Source organism: Bactrocera dorsalis, chromosome 3, assembly GCF_023373825.1.
Source record: "Bactrocera dorsalis isolate Fly_Bdor chromosome 3, ASM2337382v1, whole genome shotgun sequence".
Lineage (NCBI taxonomy): Eukaryota > Metazoa > Arthropoda > Insecta > Diptera > Tephritidae > Bactrocera > Bactrocera dorsalis.
In genome coordinates, this window is record NC_064305.1 from 25,343,580 (window position 1) to 25,363,719 (window position 20,140).

Below are 20,140 nucleotides of genomic sequence, written 5' to 3' on the forward strand. Positions count from 1 at the left end.
CTCTCCTCTCGATTGTACGCGATATAGAATCAATCAAAATACAAACGTATAGAAATTTGAAAACGAAATCATATATCTAATATTTCAATAATTTAGATATTCATTATGGATTCTTACAAGATTCAAAATTAAAATTGTTTTCAAAAGTGATAGCAAAAAGTTTGAAAAGCCAAGATTTTATAATAGTATTGGTACCAATTAATAATCCGCCATAGTTACATTTTTTGAATGACGACAAGGATAGAACGCATGACGAGGACTGCAAAGAATTATGAAAATTAGTATTTTTGTTTTTAATTTATTATTTTTACTCTTGAAATATGAATAAGCAAATAACATAGCGGTTATATCCGATTTTAGAATAGCACGCCAGCGCTATTTGCCGCCAATTAGAGATTCCAAGTGTAGCTAGGTTCTTCTCCAGCAGGTCTTTCCAACGAAGTGGAGATCTTCCTCCGTTTTCCCCGGCGGGAATTTCGTCGAATACTTCAAGATCTGGCGTGTTTTGCTCCATTTGAACGCCATGACCTAGTCAGCGAAGCCGCTGCCTCATAATTCACTGAACTATGTCAATGTTATCGTAGATCTCGTACAGTTCATCGTTCCATCGGATGCGATACTCGACGTTACAAATGCGCAAAGACCCATAAATCTTACGCAGAACCTTTCTCTCGAAAACTCGTAACTTCGACTCATCAGATGTTGTTATCCTCCATGCCTCTGCACCACACAGCAGGACCGTAATAGACTTATAGAGTTTGGTCTTTGTTCGTCGAGAGATGACTTTACTTCTAATTTTCCGAAGTAGCACCTGTTGGCAAGAGTTATTCTGCGTTGGATTTAACAGTGATGTGGGAGCCAAGTCGCGCGTCCAAGATAGACGAAATTATCTACAACTTCGAAGTTAGACGAGATATTTCGTCTTGCCCTCGTTCACTGCCAGACCCATTTGTTTTGCTTCCTTGTCCAGTCTGGAGAAAGCAGTACTAACGGCGCGAATGTTGAGGACAATGATGTCAATATCATCGGCGTACGCCAGCAGATGTACACTCTTATAAAATATGGTGTCATCTCGATTCTGCTCTGCAGCTCGAATTATTTTTTCCAAAAGTGGAGTATCTCTGCACTCCTCATCGTACCAGTTAATCTTTTGGATTTTTCGAAAATAAATGGTTTCGTTTGCAGCAGTACGTAAAGAGTTTGAAATGCCGTCCCACAGATCCCTTATCCCGAGTTGCTGATGTGGGCTCTCAGAGAGCAGGAGTGCAGGTCGAGTAGAAAATCGTTCAGCTGTCTGTTGTCAATACAGCTTCTTGATGTCTAACGTTTCCTGTGTTTTTTGCCGCATAGAGGCGGGTGCGTATCTTGGATGCAATAATATATTGGTCCAAGTCGATGTTAGGGCCTCGGAGCTTAAGCACGTCTAAAATACTGAGGATATTTTTGGTCACATCGTCCTTCTCTTCCGTAGGGGCGTGGGATATGTTGACGAATTTCTCACTTGAAGAACTTCGCTTTGATGCGGATTGTGGCTAGACACTCATTCACCGGGGTGAATGATACTACTCGGCGACGGAGTTTCTCTTCCATCACGAGACCCACACTGAATTTGCGCTCCTTTATATGGCCACTGTAGTAAATACCACAAGGACTTACTTGTCTTACTCCTTGTCCGGTCCATTGTACTTCTTATACGTCTGTGATGTCAGCCATTACTTCTACGAATATATATACACCAACTGGGAAATGACGCCTTCCCATTTAAGGGACCGGACATTCCAGGTGCATGCTCTTAAATCGTTATCCTTATTGCGTTTGCCGTGGTCGTCATCCAAAAAGGGATCTCTCATTCATTTCATTTGCATGAATGCGTTATATTGTGTAAATATCATTTGTAAATACTTTAGAATGTTCGTTCAGAATTATAGTTAGTTGTTTTTTTTTAATAAGTGGAAATATTAAATTATTGCCAGGTCTGGAAATTAACACCCATCGAGTAGAAATTACTTAATTATCAAATTTCACTACGGCTTTAAATACGTTTGTAGAAATATTTATGACCATTTGCATATTAAACATATTTTTTTATTATTTATTTATAAATATATCTTAGTTTTAAAATTATAAAATTCAGAAAATGATTGTTATAATAAATTAATACAGTGAACTGTTTCAGGTATGAGCTCTCAACTATGAAATAAAATATTATACTTGTTTTGTTTAATTTGTACCTCCATTAGTTAATACATCATTTTGAGAGCTTCACTGCCGCAAAAATACCCAGGCCAGTAAGCGTCAAAACGAAGCCCACAGCAGAAATTATTTTCAATGCATTAAACTTCACTAGCATACCTTCATGTTCTTTTCCCTTTAAGGAACTAAATACCTGCCCCTTTTCTAGTTTCACGTCTGAGCTTTGACTCCCATCATTTGGTGAATCTATAATATCCTCGGCCTCGTCATATGGCATTATAACTCTAAACGCAATGCGAGATATTTCCGATACTTCGCTGTCATTAGCAGCTGCCACTATATGGCGTTTACGGCGCCACAAATTGGTTACGGCGCTGCAATTGCTAGCGTCCACATGGCAATCGCGCTCTTCCAAACAACCAGTAATGCGCATGGATAAAACTAGCTCATCGCCGCTTCGCATGCCTTGGAACATGACTGCCTTGAAAATCAAACGATGACCGAGCGGTGGATCGTAGCTCGGCGGCTGTGTGCAAACGCTTTGCATGGATGGATTGATGCAACCTCGTGTTGTGACGAGGGCAACGTTGTTGAGCAGTTCACCGGTTGGAGAGATGCGTTGCACATGCACATCCGTTAATTTAGTGTAATTCCAACCTGTGGGGTGTTGAGAATTGTATTGAGTAATATTTTATGTATTAAATCTCTCGATTACCGTCGCCAGCAATAACATGCGCCCGTAACAGCAACTCCTCACCGAGCAGCACAGCGCTGTGTGTGTCCAAGTGGCGTGTGAAACCTTTAGCGGTACGTCGAAACAGTTCAACATGCGTACGAAAGGGTAACTGGGTGCCGCCGAGCGCATAGGTGCCCAGACTACGCGCTTGCCTGCAATATTAATGGCGTTGTGTGAAATTTTCTTTAAACTTAGCATCGCTACTTACAACTCATTGGAGACGCTCACTTTAAGCGCATGCGTCTTGACCGCCACACGTTCCTGCGTCTTGCAGTGCAGTGTCAGTATACCATCCGCACTTGTACGCATACCGCGTATGGTGGGAAAGCGCAGACGCAAACATAAATCATTGCCACAAGCATGTACGCCGCACTTTTCAAAATACTCCGCCGCAATGTCGGTCACAACGTAACTGCGCGACAATTTCACCTCACAACGCTTATCAGTCGAATCGTTGTCGACTGTCGGCGCTGCGCCTATAAAACTATCCACTTTGAGCACAGCGCGAAAGTAACCGCCGTTGTGTTGCATGCAACGCATTTCGTGTACACTCAGACGTAGAGTATTGGGCGTAACTGCGGCATCGAGCGCGCCGTCATCCGGCGGCAAGTAGGCGGGTGCAGGTGTAGATACTGGCGCATGTGTGGGTAGCTGAAATGGCGGACCCGCAGGGACATTATAATCATAACCCGGTACGGCTGGTTGTAGCGCAACGGGATCATTAATGGCTGGTGCTTGGGCAGAGGGAAGAATGTCAGGCGGATCAATCACCACAATAGGGTCCGGACGCATAGTTGTAGTGCTGGTGGTCGTAGTAGTCGTGGTCGGAATGAAAATTGACGTGGGACGTGGGTAAAAGTAGCCGGGGCTATGGAAATGTGAAACATAATTAAAGAAAATTAGTTCAATTTGATTAACATAACCAAGCTACAATTTTCTTGGTATAATTTCTACTCCTGGAGCTTAAATGACCGATAGGAAATATAATTTAAACTTTTTTAGTAGTTCGCCTTGTTTGCATAGTCATAAAAAAGGAATTGTGAAATTAAGGCTTTTGTCAAATGATTTCTTGTTAATACGAGTATATCGCTTATATCTTTTGACCTTTAGGACTTTAATAGACGTCAAAAAATACAGTTAAGGGAGAAAACCCCTAAAACTTCCATAAAATGCAGTTAATCGATATAGCCGACATCCCAAAAATTTCATGGAATCTTATTGGACATATCATCCACAATTAGCTTATAATATATGTTGATTGTTATGTAATTTATGTCCGATCTTTGGTAGATTATTGGTGATCTGTTTCCAAATGGTTGATAGTTCAGTCTAAGTTTAACCGACCCACCGCGTGACGATTTCAATCTCACGGTCTTTTGTGGGATAGTCCCGACCATTGAAACTGCTTTTCTTTTACCGATATAAGCGAAATAATTTAAGATAATATAAGACTGATTGATGAAGTGGATACAAATATTTCGTGTTGCGAATAAAGATTTGTATAGAGATTTGTACTTAAGTAAACTTACTGTTCAAGAATTAACATCTCATACTATATTGTTCATAGTTTAATTTGCTTTTGTAAAAATCAAACTGACTGAGTTCGGGTGTAGCTATAGTACTGAGGATCAAAACTGATTCAATCAATGTGAAAAATTCGTCTTGTCTTAAATACTTCAAATATTTTTGAGTCTAGCTTCTAAAAACTGCGAACTCACTTACCCAAAACTAGGTGGTCGCTTCGATGCCTCAAAATTTGGACGATCTTCTTCTGGTGTCAAATACTGATTTTGCAACGGAATAAAATTAATTCTGCCACCACTCTTGGCGCCACGGTTCTCTACGATCTCGGGCAGCGTTAACTCAGTAGTGGAGGACGGTCGCACTGGCGCGACGGGTGAATGTGTTGATTGTGGCGGTGAAGCTGGAGCGGACGTGGGAAATGCGTCACCCACTTGTGAGGGCGGCAGCGCTGGTGGTACTGGATATAAACTAGGCACGGCGGATTGTTGCTGCGGATAGTAGTCATAGTTGTCTGCGAAGAAATGTGAAATGTCCGCTTCGACGAGGATACAAAAGAAAAGCGCAAGCGCGATGTGGCTAAGTTTGGAAGTCATTTCGGTATTTTGACTTTTGGTAAACTAATGACCTTTTCACGCCAGTGCTGGTTTTTATACACAAATCGAAATTCCAAATGAACATTATTTCCAAACCACGTTTTTTGTTTTGCATATTGTCAACAATTCTTTTTGTCTCATGTAAAAATTTACTTTCATTTACGATTTACGCATTGGTCGCATGATTGAGAATGAAACAGCGGTAAATGAACAACTCTGCAGTAGGTGTGTTGTGATGCGCTGAACGCACGTTTTTCGTGTTACACGGCGTATGCGCATCTTTTCTGAAAAACCTTCGTTTTCGTAAGAGTTCACCACATTTTATTGCGCTTTCTTTCGACACGATTTTTCTTGCCCGACAGTAACAAATGTTTGGAGTGCCGTTAATTGTTGAGAGAGGTTAGTATGACATTGATTTCAATTTCTCATTCGATTTGTAGTTGAAGAATAAAGTAGAAAATAATGAACACGCGAAAAAATATCGGATTGCTGTAATTTTTTGTTGTTGGAAACATATTGAACAATGTTGGGAGTAAAATTGGATCGAGTTTTTGTTAAAAAGACGAGACAAATTTATTACATCTAAGGAGCGTATGACATTTAGGGGTCATGTCTAACAATGTGGTTTTCAAGAAGTAGTAAAGCACATATAACTTAAAGTAGTTGTAAGATAATGGTATGGTATGTTTTAAAAATGTTGTAGCACCGTCTTGTTGGAACCTAACGTCGTCAACATCAACACGGCTTTTGGATTATCATCCAAAAACTACAATTTTGTTTAACATTTCCATTCAACCAAAAGTTTGCTTCGTTTTGCATCGCTAAACTGAAGGTTTTTGTGAAAGTCGGGAGCGGTGGCTATCTCGTTTTGGACGCATTCTCCGAACGAGCGTCGCACTTGATGGAATGATGGAAAGGATCGCATTAGGGAGGGGCATATTTGGACGTAAATTTTTGGAAAAGTGGGCGTGGCCCCGCCCCCTACTAAGTTGTTTGTACATATCTCGGAAACTACTATAGCTATGTCAACCAAACTCTGTAGAGTCGTTTCCTTCAGGCATTTCCATATACAGTTCAAGAATGGAAGAAATCGGATAGTAACCACGCCCACCTCCCATACAAAGCTTATGTTGAAAATCACTAAAAGTGCGTTAACCGACTAACAAAAAACGTCAGAAACACTAAATTTTACGGAAGAAATGGCAGAACGAAGCTGCACCCAGGCTTTTTTAAAATAGAAAATGGGCGTGGCGTCGCCCACTTATGGACCAAAAACCATATCTCAGGAACTACTAATCTAATTAATTTTATAATTAAATATATTTATTATTATTATAAATTATATAATTAAATAAAAAATATGTAAATGACGGATAATGAAATCTCGATTATCACTTTATCATGCGAGAGTATAAAATGTTCGGTGACACCCGAACTTAGCCCTTCCTTACTTGTTCCAAGTGCTATGATGACCGGAGAATTCGTTGGCATAGGCGTATTGCAGCGGGAGGGGATTACTTTGAAGGAGATGAAATAGACAAAATTCACCTTTCAATTTCATCACAGTAGTTTGTATGTACATACATAGTAACATACACATTTGGCTTTTTTTTTCAATTCTGAAGATATTTAATTAACAATGTAAAAACTTGGAAGATGCTTGCACGAATTCGCTTATACAAATTGGCGAGTATTTGAGAGATTTACGAATTTTCATGATTTAACTTGTCACTGCAGCATACCAAACAAATCACTTTTACGTTGACATCTCGTTTACAATGACAACTACACATTAGTGACAGCTCTCTTATGAACTAGCAGCACAGTGCGCTGTTTAAGGCTAAAGTGGCTGGAAGCGATGCTCCTCGGAGGTTGAAAAAGACCAAGCGCGTTACTAAATTGGTATGTTGCACACACACATATGTATATATGTATGTACATACAAATGTAGATGTGCAACTATAATTGCCAATAGTAGGCAACAATAATGCTTTGGTCATGTCATCATTATAGTTTTCATAGATACTGTTGCATGCCACCAGCTGTGCCGCACGCGCACCACAACAACCGACCAACATTCATTTGTTGTCCATTTTCGTCTTTACCAATCAATGCACGATAAATCCTCGAATCGCGTCACCATAAATGGGCGCCACAGCGACTTGTACATCTCAGGCATCCGGTAAGGGTATGCGCTATGCATTTCAATCACAACAACAATGGTAATCGACAAACAGCACTTAATGATATTTGTTTTGTACATTCATTAGTTGTATTTATGATTATTTTACATTAGTTTCATAATTTCGCAATGTATCATTTTTAATGACATCACCTTCTCTCTTCTTGTCAAGTGTGCTCAACAAGAAAGCAACTTGTCTTTCGGATTTCTTTTGCGGTACTTGTCGTCTGATATTTGTGCGTGCTTTTGCGATTTCTTAGCGTCTAACGTATGTCAACGTAATAATGTCATTACGGCAACAAGTATGTACGAGTGTGGTGCAATAAGTATTAAATTATAGTTAGCCCACAAATTATGGGTACTTTCAGGTGATTAGAATTGACCATTAGCGTTTTCTGGAAATCTGCAAAAGAGGTGGGGGCTTGAGCTGGTGTGTTGTTATTGTGGAAGAGTACTTTTTTATTCTGCAAATGCGGTATACTTGTAGTAGACCTCTTTTTCTTTTTTGCCTTTGTCCAAGTATTCGATGTAGATTATACCTTGTGAGTCCCAAAAAAACTGGTTCCATCACCTTTCCGGCCGACAGGACAATCTTACAAGCTCGTTGGGTGAAGTCCACTGTTTCGGCTGTTCCTTTTGTCAACAACAGTTACGCAACGAAGAGAAAGAGTATCAGATTGCAAGTATCGTCAAAATCGTCAAACACTACTGTGATATGGTGTCGCCTTTTCACATGCTTTCTGTAGTGTAGAACGCGGCACTCAATGCGCCAAAGACTTTGCTATGTCCAAGATTTTATGTTAGATGTTTTGAGATATCTAAATTACTGTCTTAGCTTCCGCGCGCACCTTCAATCAGTGGTCTATCACGACCAGGTAGTCGATTTTTGTCGTATGACCAATATGACTCATTGCCATTTTTATAAAGTCCCCGAACAACATGCCCGCTTCTACATGCAGTGAGAAACAAAATTAGGAAGTCCTCTAAGAGAATGTACCACACAGTGTGAACATTTTTCTTGCGATATTGGCAACATCGATTGGTGAGGCTAAACACTTATCGGAACGCCTTTGTAAGTTTATAAAAAATAAAAATCAACTAATTGAAACGATACATTGAAACAGGTACGATAGATTGTCCGCACTACAGAAATAATTATGTTTCTTCTATGAACCAAAAAAGTGTCCAACTTGTAAACTGCCATATTATTTATTTGTGTGCCAGCTACTCATTAGTGGTCTGATAATTTTGGGTGGCTACACATTCATCTTATCTGCGACTATGAGTGACTGTTTGGAAATCAACAAACAACGGATTAGCGAAATTGCAAAATATCAGCATCTAATGGAAAGAAAAATAAATTTAATCAGCAGCATAGTTAAACTCCTCCCGAAATTCTATTCAAACATAAAATATGGATCATAATATGTAAGTTCGAGGTTTTTTTAATTTTGGCATTTTTAATTGTGCGTTTTTTAATCTAAAAATTATTCAAATTTGTGGTACTACTGTATAAGAAGCTAATACTTATACACACCATGAAGATTAAAAGAAAGTTTGGGGGAACTGGAACCTGTTGGGTATTAAGTGTAATTGTTGGGTTACCGCGATTACCTCCAAGACAGTGTTAAAAAACATAATTTTAATTAAATTTAAAATAATACATTTCTCACAAAATTATCAATAATTCAGAGGTCGAAAAAACAAATCCTGAAAAATATTCATTTTTCACCTCAATAAAAATAAATAAATATTTATTTTTTTTTTTTTTTGCAGCATAAAACATGAACAATGATAACTTTGGCTTTCCCTCGCATGGCGAACGGCTGCTGCAGGCTCAGAATCGACGTAAATTTAGTTTTCCCGCAACATTAAGCTCTACCTCTTTATTGGAGGTGAATCAAAATATAACACGTCGACGCCTAAGCAATGTGAGCGATGTTGTCACAAGAAAATTGTCCTACACGATCGGCTGGAAGGCAACGCAAATACCCACACAAGATATCATATCACAGGTATGTGTATTAAACTACATAGGCCCGTAAAAGTTTCCACAAAAAAATTAAGTTTCAAAATCCACCTAGGGACGTTGCATATGCGGTCAGTATATACGAAGACGCCTGCGTCGTTCTGGTTTGTTCAATAAAAAGTTGGGCTTTCAACGCATACGTAGTGTGCTCGGCACTCCTTCGATGGAGATAGTGCGAGAGGTATTCCCAGCTGTGATGGTGGTAAGTGGATTCTATTGACATACTTTGCCTATATACTTTTCACATGTTTCCTTTGATAGCTCGGTGACGAGTTAGAGCGCATGCACCCGCGTATCTACACAGGTGTTGCAAGGCAAATTTGTCGTGCACCAAGCGGTGAATTTCATTCAGCCGAAACGATTACATTGCTGTTAGGTGCCGTAGGTCGTGATCTGTTTCGTTCTGAAATCACATGGAGTAAAGTTATATCCCTATTTGCAATTGCCGGTGGACTTTCCGTAGATTTCGTGCGTCAAGGTCATCCCGAATATGTACCTAAATTGGTTGATGGTGTGTCGGAGGTGATTGAAGATGAATTAGTGTCGTGGATCAATGAAAATGGCGGCTGGGTAAGTGCTTCATATTATTTAACACGTCTACCGTTTAAATTCTTTAAGTAATAGCAGTTTTACTTGATTCTTTTAAACTAAAGGTCGATTAGAATCGTTTACCTGTTTGTTTCACAAATACTTGAGGAATATTTAATGACTTGAAATCGGATTTAATAAATTTTGTCCATTGCGTGTCTGTCCTTCTGCCCTTATAAGCGATCTCTCATGTTTTGAGATATGGCCTGAAATTTCGCACACGTTATTTCTTCCTTGTCTCTCGTTTTGTAGAAGTTTGAATAGGTTGCGCTATATATATGTAAAGATGCCATTTCGTACAAAAAAAACAAGATTGTCTTCAGACCTGCCCTATCAACAATTACACCGTTCTGAATCGGCCGGCTTTGGAGAAAAATTATGTTCAGGGCCAGTCCATTCACATCAGCGTGGTTGGGAGGAGATCCCCATGAATATATGTCTTTGGCCAATGACTCTGCTGTGTGAATCCCAGTTTTTTACCAATACGGACATGAAAGAGAGTCACATAGCAAAATTGTCTTTACAATAGCAAGAAGTTTTTAAATAAAAGAGTATATAAGTAATTTAATGCAAATATAATGATTTTTGAATAAAGCTTTAATTTACTTTTCATATTAATTTCAATATATCTGACATATGTATTCAAAAATGTATATGATGTATTATATAAAATCTTATATTCTAGACTACCCGATATTTACACAGTTGTATTATACATATAGTAAATACCCAGAGCACAGCTTTTATGCCAAACCAATATATGGAATTATAATGATTAGAATGGAAAACTGTTGGGGTTTGTTTATATATCGGTCATATATAGATCGCCATCTTCCATCCATCAATATTCAATAAAACATTATGCTATTTATATTTATCCAACACTAATGCTTCTAATAATTTCTTTATTTTCTTCCATTTGCAGCTTGGCCTCAACACACACGTATTGCCGGTGACAAGTAATTTTAGCCCATTGGAATGGACGACCATCATTATCGGCTGCATTTTCGGTTTATTTGTCTTATATATGCTATTAAGATTTATATTTTTTTATATAGTACCAAAAATATATCATCGCCTGACATCATAGCTAAGTTATATGTAGTTACGTAATTTCCAATTTTTATGTACGAGTATGTGCCCATACTTCACTAATTTAGTTTTAATTATAAAAAAATATTAGATAATATTGTTTTAGCAAGAGATAAATAAATTTAATTAGTTGGTTTTGTAAACACTATTTTTTATGGTATAAAATGTTGTCAAATGACATATATACATATATTGTATTTAAATTAATTTGTTTTTTTTGGTACGATATTTTTGATAATGGCCGTGGAATGCCCTAAATTCTGACATAGCTGGAATTTTGTACCACGTGTCCTTCACTAGCCTCCAAAGATCCTCTTTTTTGGATGGATTTTCTCTCACCAGAAATTTTCTATTGAATCAAGGTTTGGCGATTGCGAAGGCCAACTCAAAACTTCGATACCATTCTGCCTGAACCATTCCTTTCCCGCTTCGATATGTGTTTTTATATTGCTGAAACACCCATGGAAGGGGCATATTTAACACTGTGTATGGTAACACCATTTAACTTAAAATCGTGGTATATTGAATTGTATAAGGCATTGTATTGAATAATGTTTCGCCACTTACCAGCTGGCCAATCCGCACGATCTTCGCCAAATTTTAATCGTGTTTTTACACTTACTTCGGCCTGAAATAGAAACTTCGTGCAACTTCAGCTTTTAACTAGATTTTGATTGAGAATTTTCGAACGGTTGAAACATCCACCTTTAAATGATAACACTTGTAAAGAGTAGAAGAGGCCACAAAAGGTCCCCTGACGCAAGATTATCAAAATCGCACTGATTTTTTATTTTTTCCGCTATTTTATGCTTTTTGTTTGTAATTTATGGCATTTTCAACCATTTTTTTGTTGAGTAATGGATATTATGAAAAATACTATCAAAGAAAAAAGATTCCTTATTTAATATTTTTTCTTCGAAACTGTAACAGCCAATTGAATGATATTTTTCTATCAGAGGTGGACGCCGCTCTGCAACGTTAGTTTTAGAAAATGTTGTTTAAATTGCTTGAGTCTGACCGCCATGTAGTAAATTGTATAATAGACTAAAATTGTCCAAAATCTATATAAATAAGGCTGGATACAAAAAGTAGCTCGATGTATAAGTGCCACACGAGTTAACGCAAATTTTAAGGACCAGATTTGTATCTCCGAATTACTGCTGAATCGCAACACCTTCGATCAATTCCTGGAGCAATGGATGCATACTTGTGATGTAGAGTGGGTCCACGTGCAAAACTAGGATATCCGGTAAGGTTTGGTGAGATTGGCAAGAAATTACCTGCTTTGAGCTGCTCCCTAACATTTAATTCAGATCTGTACCGTCAACAAATGGACCGTCAGAAAGACGCAATTGCATAGAATCCATCAGTTTTGGCCAATAAAATAGGAATTGTTTTCCAACAGAACAACGCCGGTCACACATATTGATAGTAACTCGCCACAAGCTCCGAACCAGACCAAGATAAGCGTGTGAAAATTGACTGGTTCAGTTTTTTCTCAATAGGCATAAGGCTTTCAATGAGAGTTGCAATCAAATTATGCCACGTTCAGACCGAAAATTTAAAAGATTAGATTACATTTAATTATTTTATAACCCAACAGTGTTCTCACTGCCGTTAGAAAGATAAAAAAAACAGCTGTTATTGTCATTCATTAAGTCACATCGCTTAATATTTATCAAAAGAAAAGATTGTCATATAGTATTGTTACAAAAAGTAGTATTAAGTTGTATTTGTATTGCTATATGCATCCCTTATTATGAACAATAGCTGTAGGTATATGGAATAGCATTTGTCTTGTTGTAGACATCTGGCGCCGCGGCTGTCTGCTTGTCGAAACAATAGACATCTGGCGCCGCACTGTCTGCTTGTCTACTTAAACCAGTGTTTTTCAATCTTTTTGATTTCGCGACCCCTTTACAGGTTGAAATATTCTGGCGACCCCCTTGTGTCATAGTAAGTCAAAGAAATAATTTAATTTTAATTAAAAGACTACATACGTTGGGTAATAAGTTTTTCCTATTTTGGCAAATTTATCTATTGGGTTGTCAAAAAAGTCTTTCGGTATTTTCGCGAGTTGGCGCTGAAAGCGCGTAGTTCTAGTTTTATTCGTCGCATCGGGTCATGCTATACTTTTTTGGAAAGCTCATTTCACGCGCTAACACGTGTTTGATTGATTGTCGTTTCTTTTAAGTCGTTCGTGAGTTATAGCGTCGCAAACATGGAGCAAAATAAAGAGAAAATACGGCATATTTTACAGTACTACTACGATAAAGGCAAAAATGCATCACCGCACAACGATGGTTTCAACGTTTTCGTTCTGGTGTAGAGGTGGTCGAAGATGCGCACCGCTCCGGAAGGCCTGTCGTCGAAAATTGCGATAAAATCGCTGAATTGGTCGAAAGAGACCGGCATAGTAGTCATCAAACCGTTATAAACCATTTGAAGAAGCTTGGAGTCACTAAGAAGCGCGATGTATGGGTGCCACACGAATTGATTCAATAAAAATACCGCAAGACTTTTTGACAACCCAATTACATTCGCGCGGGTCATACGACATCGGCGACGGTGACGTGAGAGTATGAAACCGTCAAAGCTTATGCGGCATCTCACAACCAAGCATCAAAAAGAAGCTGATAAGCCGTTGGATTTCTTTGAACGAAAGTTGAAAGCTCTTAGTCAGCAGCAAAATACTATAATTCAAGTAAGTAAGAAAATAATGAAAAAAGCGTAGGGTGCACTATAAATCAGCTCTTAAAAAACGCCCACCATTTTTAAACAATAATACTATTTTTTTTTTTATTTATTTATTTTCCATATTAACAAATATTTTTGATTTTTTAGTTTACGTTATCGTCAAAGCGTGTTTTTTAGTTTTTTTATACTATATTTTAACTGTTGGTGTTTATTTATTTGTTATTTGCATACAACTTTTGATTATACTTAATTTCGGTGTACAAAGGTTCCGCGTCCTTAATTTTTATTGACTGTTCAGTCCATCCAGTGTAAACGAGTCAACATTATTAGCTGGCTACAAAGTCGCATATCGAGTTGCTAAAGCAGGGAAACCACATACAATTACCGAAAATCTTATTTTGCCAGCGGTACTCGATATGGTTGAAATTATGGTCAGTAAGCAGGAGGCAACCAAATTAATAAAAATACCACTTTCTGACAATAGTATTTTACGCAGAATAAACGATATGGCCAAGGATATTCAAGAACAAAAATTAAAGAATAGCCAACATTTTGCTTTGCAGTTCGATGAATCTTCTGATGTTTCCGACTGTGCACAGTTTATAGTATTTGTGCGCTTTAAAGCAGATGACAGTATTACGGAAGAAATCTTACTTTGCAAAGCATTTCCTGCAAACACTACTGGCCAGTGTTTGTACGATATGTTTTTAGAAAGCACTTGCGACTACGATATTGATTGGAAAAAATGTATCGCTATTTGTAGCGATGGCGCTAAAGCTATGACTGGTAAAAATAGCGAACTCATTGCAAAATTAAAATCGATAATACCAAACATATCCTGGGCACACTGTTTTCTTCATCGACAGGCTCTAGCTGCTAAGGTAGTACCTTCTTATTTAAATGACGTGCTCAAGGAGGTAATAAAAATTGTGAATTCTATCAAAGGTAAAGCTTTGCAAACCCGGCTATTTAGAATCGTTTGTGAAGATATGGGATCAATTCATCAAAATCGTCTTTATCACACAGAGGTCAGATGGCTATCCAAAGGAAAGGTATTGACAAGAGTTCTGGAACTGAGAGCTGAATTGTTAATGTTCTTACAAGAAGCAAAATCAGAATATGCTTATCGTTTTTCTGACCCTATTTGGCTCTTGAAATTAGCATTTTTGGCAGATCATTTTAGCCACCTTAACAATGTGAAAAAGAACCTTCAAGGAAGAGAAGAAAATATTTTATCAGCTAAAAATAAACTAAAAGCATTTCAGGAAAACTTCGTTTGTGGTCGACCTCTCGGGAAAACAAAATGTTTGAGTCTTTTCCCTGTGTTCAGAAGATTGTTGAAGATAATGCATCAGACCAAAGCCTTGCAGTATCGGATCATATTCCTTGCATGATACAAAGCTCGCGTAATTTACAAGAGAAGCTTTTGACATACGAGTACTTTCCAGACTTGCACTCTGAAGCTGACAATGGGCGTAGATGGACTTTAAACCCTTTTTCGGACAAATAAATAGATCTGGATGATGTCAACACAAAAATGAAGGAATGTCTTCTAGAATTAGCTACTGATGGCATGCTTAAAATGGAATTTTATTCGAAAAGTGTCGACGTATTTTGGATGAAAAGAAAACACGAATATCCAGAGCTGGCAAGGGAAGCTCTTAAAATGTTAGTACTTGTGTGAACTGACATTTGGTAGACATTAAAACTAAAAAGAGAAATAGACTGCAATTGATTTAATTATTAATGTTTCAAAAATAACACCACTAATGAAAAATAAACAAGCACATCTTTCTCATTAAAATTATGTTTTTGTTGTGTAAGAACCTCGACTTTTTCTTTCAGCTGGCGACCCCCCCGAGTAAGGCTTCACGACCCCCTTAGGGGTCGCGACCCACAGATTAAAAAACACTGACTTAAACAATTGCTGAGTCTGGCGCCGTATAGCATTATGTTCTGGTAATTTCCAGACGCAATATTCTAGAAGGAAACGTCGGCATCAGCGAGAAGTGCGTGGCTATATAAGCCGTGGCAGCGCCAACGTAATCAATCAGTGCTAAGAGTAAACTGCTATAGTGTAGACGAGTTGTGAAATAAAGAGTTGTTGAATTAAATTAAACAGTTTTGGTTTTATTTGTCAATCCAGAGATACGAACCTAACAAAGTAAACTAGCAACCAGTAAAATCGTAACAATTGGTGTCAGAAGTGGGATTGTCAAATAATCCAAATTCAAGATGGTTAAATTCAGAGAATTGAGAATTCAACAATTAAAAAAGGAACTGGAGGAGCGTAATTTGCCGATAAGCGGGCAAAAGGCGGATCTGCAGGCACGATTACGTAAAGCAATGGAAGCGGATGGAATTAATGTGGACGAGTTCGAATTTGATGGGCCAGAAACTTCTACAAAAGTAGAAGAAAAAGTAGAAGAACAACGAACATCATCAAGTGCAGACATGAACATGCTGTTAGTGGCTTTTAAGCAAATAATAGCTGAAAATATATCACAAATAACAGAAAATGCAGTGCAAACAGAAAATCGTCTGGCACAGCAAATAGCTGAAAATACATCACAAATAGCAGAAAATGCAGTGCAAACAGAAAATCGTCTGGCACAGCAAATAGCTGAAAATACATCATTGGTACAACAGATTACGGAAAATAATACACAAGTGAAAGAGAAATTTTCAAAATTTGAAGACGAATTAAGACCGTTAAAAAATGAAAAAGAAAATTTAAAATCAGAAGTTCTTCAATTAAGTAATCGTGTGCGAGAACTGCAACTACATGGCCCTGCACCATCAACAAATAATCAAAGATTGAAGGCACCCACATTCGATGGAAGTATTCCATTTCAAATTTTCAAACTTCAGTTTGAAAAGACAGCAATGGCCAATAACTGGAATGCAGCGGACAAAGCGGCGTCCTTGTTTGTATCATTGAAAGGAGCTGCGGCAGAAATCCTTCAGACTATTCCAGACTGTGAACGGGACAACTATGAGGCATTGATGAGTGCGATAGAAAGACGATATGATAGTGAGCACCGGAAACAAATATACCAGGTCGAACTGCAAAATAGGGGTCAGAAGATGAACGAGTCATTGCAAGAGTTCGCAACTGAAATAGAACGACTGGCTCATTTGGCAAATGCAGATGCACCTGTGGATTACATTGAGAGGGTAAAAATTCAATGTTTCATAAATGGAATTCGGGATGTGGACACCAAACGCGCCACATATGCATTGCCAAAAAGAACGTTTGCTGAAACGGTTTCGCACGCCCTCACACAGGAAACAGCTTCCCTACTAAGTAAACCAGCACACAAAGTACAAAGAGTTGAAACGGAACAACCAGCGCAGATGGAAGAAATATTGAAGACTCTGAAGACAATTGCTGCACAGCGAGTAAATAACGGGTGATTTTTTTGAGGTTAGGATTTTCATGCATTAGTATTTGACAGATCACGTGGGATTTCAGACATGGTGTCAAAGAGAAAGATGCTCAGTATGCTTTGACATTTCATCATGAATAGACTTACTAACGAGCAACGCTTGCAAATCATTGAATTTTATTACCAAAATCAGTGTTCGGTTCGAAATGTGTTTCGCGCGCGTGTTTTGTTCAGCGATGAGGCTCATTTCTGGTTGAATGGCTACGTAAATAAGCAAAATTGCCGCATTTGGGGTGAAGAGCAACCAGAAGCCGTTCAAGAACTGCCCATGCATCCCGAAAAATGCACTGTTTGCTGGTGGAATCATTGGACCGTATTTTTTCAAAGATGCTGTTGGACGCAACGTTACGGTGAATGGCGATCGCTATCGTTCGATGCTAACAAACTTTTTGTTGCCAAAAATGGAAGAACTGAACTTGGTTGACATGTGGTTTCAACAAGATGGCGCTACATGCCACACAGCTCGCGATTCTATGGCCATTTTGAGGGAAAACTTCGGACAACAATTCATCTCAAGAAATGGACCCGTAAGTTGGCCACCAAGATCATGCGATTTAACGCCTTTAGACTATTTTTTGTGGGGCTACGTCAAGTCTAAAGTCTACAGAAATAAGCCAGCAACTATTCCAGCTTTGGAAGACAACATTTCCGAAGAAATTCGGGCTATTCCGGCCGAAATGCTCGAAAAAGTTGCCCAAAATTGGACTTTCCGAATGGACCACCTAAGACGCAGCCGCGGTCAACATTTAAATGAAATTATCTTCAAAAAGTAAATGTCATGAACCAATCTAACGCAAATTTTATGCGTTTTTTTTTAAAAAAAAGTTATCAAGCTCTTAAAAAATCACCCTTTACAACAGGCAGATGTTTCAACTGTGGAAAAGCGGTTCACTTTGCCCGTAATTGCAATATAAAGGTAAACCCATCAAAATGGAATCAACCAACAGAACACCGAAAGAGGATTCACCACAAAAATGCGGATGTATTATCGCGTCGCCCTTGTCCACTGGAACGTAAACATTGCTCCAAATCAGAAGGAAAAGAAGGTATAATCGACGTGCGATTACTGAATATAGAACCTGAAGATGATTGGACTCCTCACCGCATCAGAATCAATCAGCTGGAGGACCCTGATCTTGCAAAGCTGATAATAGCCAAAGAAAATGGGGTACGACCACCAAAGGAACAAATAAGTAGCGAGAGTCCAACGGCAAAAGCATATTGGGCCCAATGGAACAGCATAAACCTCGTTAATGGATACCTTCATCGTACCTGGGAAAGCGAAGATGACAAACAGTCTCGTCTGCTGATCATAGTACCGAAGTCCATGATCCCGAAAGTATTGAAAGAATATCACAATGGACCTAGTGGAGGGCACCTTGGAATTACAAAAACTATAGAGAAGATTAAACAACGGTTCTACTGGATCGGTTGTCGAGATTCCATAGCAGAATGGATAAGTAATTGCGTAGAGTGCATGGCAGCTAAAGGTCCTAAAGCCAAAAGTCGCGGTAGGCTACAACAGTACAACGTGGGATCACCATTTGAACGAGTCGCAATGGATGTTGCAGGTCCGTTCCCAACAGTACGGCCGGAAACAAATATCTACTGGTTGTCATGGACTATTTCAGTAAATGGCCAGAAGTATATGCCTTACCAAACCAGGAAGCGAAGACCGTAGCCGAAGCGTTTGTAGAAAATTGGATAACAAGGTTCGGAGTGCCCGTCGAATTACACTCAGATCAAGGCAGAAATTTCGAATCTTCCATTTTCCAAGAAGTCTGTACATTATTGGGCATCCACAACACACGGACAACAGCGTTACATCCACAATCAGATGGAATGGTGGAGAGATTCAACCGAACGCTCGAAGAACATCTGCGGAAAATCGTTGATAAAGATCAACGGAATTGGGACAAGTGCATCCAGATGTTCCTGCTGGCGTATCGTTCAGCGAAGCACGAGACAACTGGTTACACGCCAGCAAAAATTATTTTCGGATCTGATCTGCGACTCCCTGCTGATCTTAAGTTTGGAACGAATCCTACAGCTGTAAGAAATGATGGAGATTATTGTTCTGCCTTAAAGGAAGAAATGAATGAATTGCATCTAATGGTAAGACAGCATACGCATCTGATGAGCAATAAGATGAAGGACCGGTTCGATCAAGCGGCAAATTCAAAAGGTTTTGAAGAAGGTGATCTGGTCCTGTTGTACAATCCACTTCGAAAGAAAGGCTTGTCCCCGAAACTGCAGACAGCCTGGGAAGGACCCTATATGCTGATGAAACGACTTAATGACGTGGTATACCGCATACAAAGAAATGGGAAAGCACGATGTAAAATGAAAGTAGTACATTTGGAGAGGCTCGCCCCATTTGGTTCAAGAGGATTTGTGCCTAATCGGGACGATTAGGCTTTAGTGGAGGGCAGTGTTACAAAAAGTAGTATTAAGTTGTATTTGTATTGCTATATGCATCCCTTATTATGAACAATAGCTGTAGGTATATGGAATAGCATTTGTCTTGTTGTCGGCACGTCGGCATCAGCGAGAAGTGCGCGGCTATATAAGCCGTGGCAGCGCCAACGTAATCAATCAGTGCTAAGAGTAAACTGCTATAGTGTAGACGAGTTGTGAAATAAAGAGTTGTTGAATTAAATTAAACAGTTTTGGTTTTATTTGTCAATCCAGAGATATGAACGTAACAAAGTAAACTAGCAAGCAGTAAAATCGTAACAGTATTTTGAAATAAAAGCCGTCTTTTTTCAAATGTTTTCCATATAATAGAAATAGTGAATGCATTTTTTCATTTGTTAAGTCGATTTTCAGGTGAAATTAGATTCATTGCTATAAAATAAATATGTTTGTTTACATTTTTTTCCCTTTGTAGTGTCTAAAACAGCTGTGATAATGTAACAGATTTCCAATGCTGACAAGCAGATGGCGCAAAATCAGAGTAGCACAGAGAGATTTTGCGTGGATCAGTTTCAAATCATTTCAATGAAGTGATTTGGAACTGTCATTTTTGTATGGCGAAATCTTGATAAATTTATAAGA

General features: G+C 38.6%; 2 protein-coding genes across 8 annotated transcripts in view; one reads left to right on the forward strand and one right to left on the reverse strand.

The window, feature by feature from the left end:
• Positions 1-11,080, forward strand: part of LOC105222347 (bcl-2-related ovarian killer protein) — a 45,660-nt gene extending 34,580 nt beyond the window's left edge. For 6 of the 7 annotated variants that reach the window (XM_011199631.4, XM_049452594.1, XM_019989019.3 and 3 more), the window contains 4 exons: positions 9,005-9,243; positions 9,313-9,459; positions 9,519-9,827; positions 10,771-11,080. In XM_011199631.4, the coding sequence (XP_011197933.1) occupies positions 9,013-9,243; positions 9,313-9,459; positions 9,519-9,827; positions 10,771-10,935 (852 nt within the window). In that variant the 5' untranslated portion in view covers positions 9,005-9,012 and the 3' untranslated portion in view covers positions 10,936-11,080. Of the gene's footprint in view, positions 1-8,633; positions 8,657-9,004; positions 9,244-9,312; positions 9,460-9,518; positions 9,828-10,770 lie in introns of those variants that run through there. The other variant, XM_029548700.2, reaches the window with a different exon arrangement.
• On the reverse strand, positions 877-5,444 carry LOC105222350 (uncharacterized). Its single transcript, XM_011199637.3, has 4 exons — positions 4,652-5,444; positions 3,138-3,797; positions 2,909-3,081; positions 877-2,850 (listed from the first exon to the last, which is right to left on the reverse strand). The coding sequence occupies exons 1-4, from the start codon at positions 5,044-5,046 to the stop codon at positions 2,249-2,251; spliced, it is 1,830 nt and encodes a 609-aa protein (XP_011197939.2). The 5' UTR covers positions 5,047-5,444; the 3' UTR covers positions 877-2,248.
• Positions 11,081-20,140: the final 9,060 nt, after the last annotated feature.

Bases quoted from the DNA above. Each gene is read 5' to 3' on its own strand.
- LOC105222350 (XM_011199637.3), bottom strand. From the start codon at position 5,046: ATGACTTCCAAACTTAGCCACATCGCGCTTGCGCTTTTCTTTTGTATC. The intron at 3,798-4,651 runs GTAAGTGAGTTC...ACATTTCCATAG, and splicing joins AAGCGACCACCTAGTTTTGG to CCCCGGCTACTTTTACCCAC. The intron at 2,851-2,908 runs GTAATCGAGAGA...AACACCCCACAG, and splicing joins GCATGTTATTGCTGGCGACG to GTTGGAATTACACTAAATTA.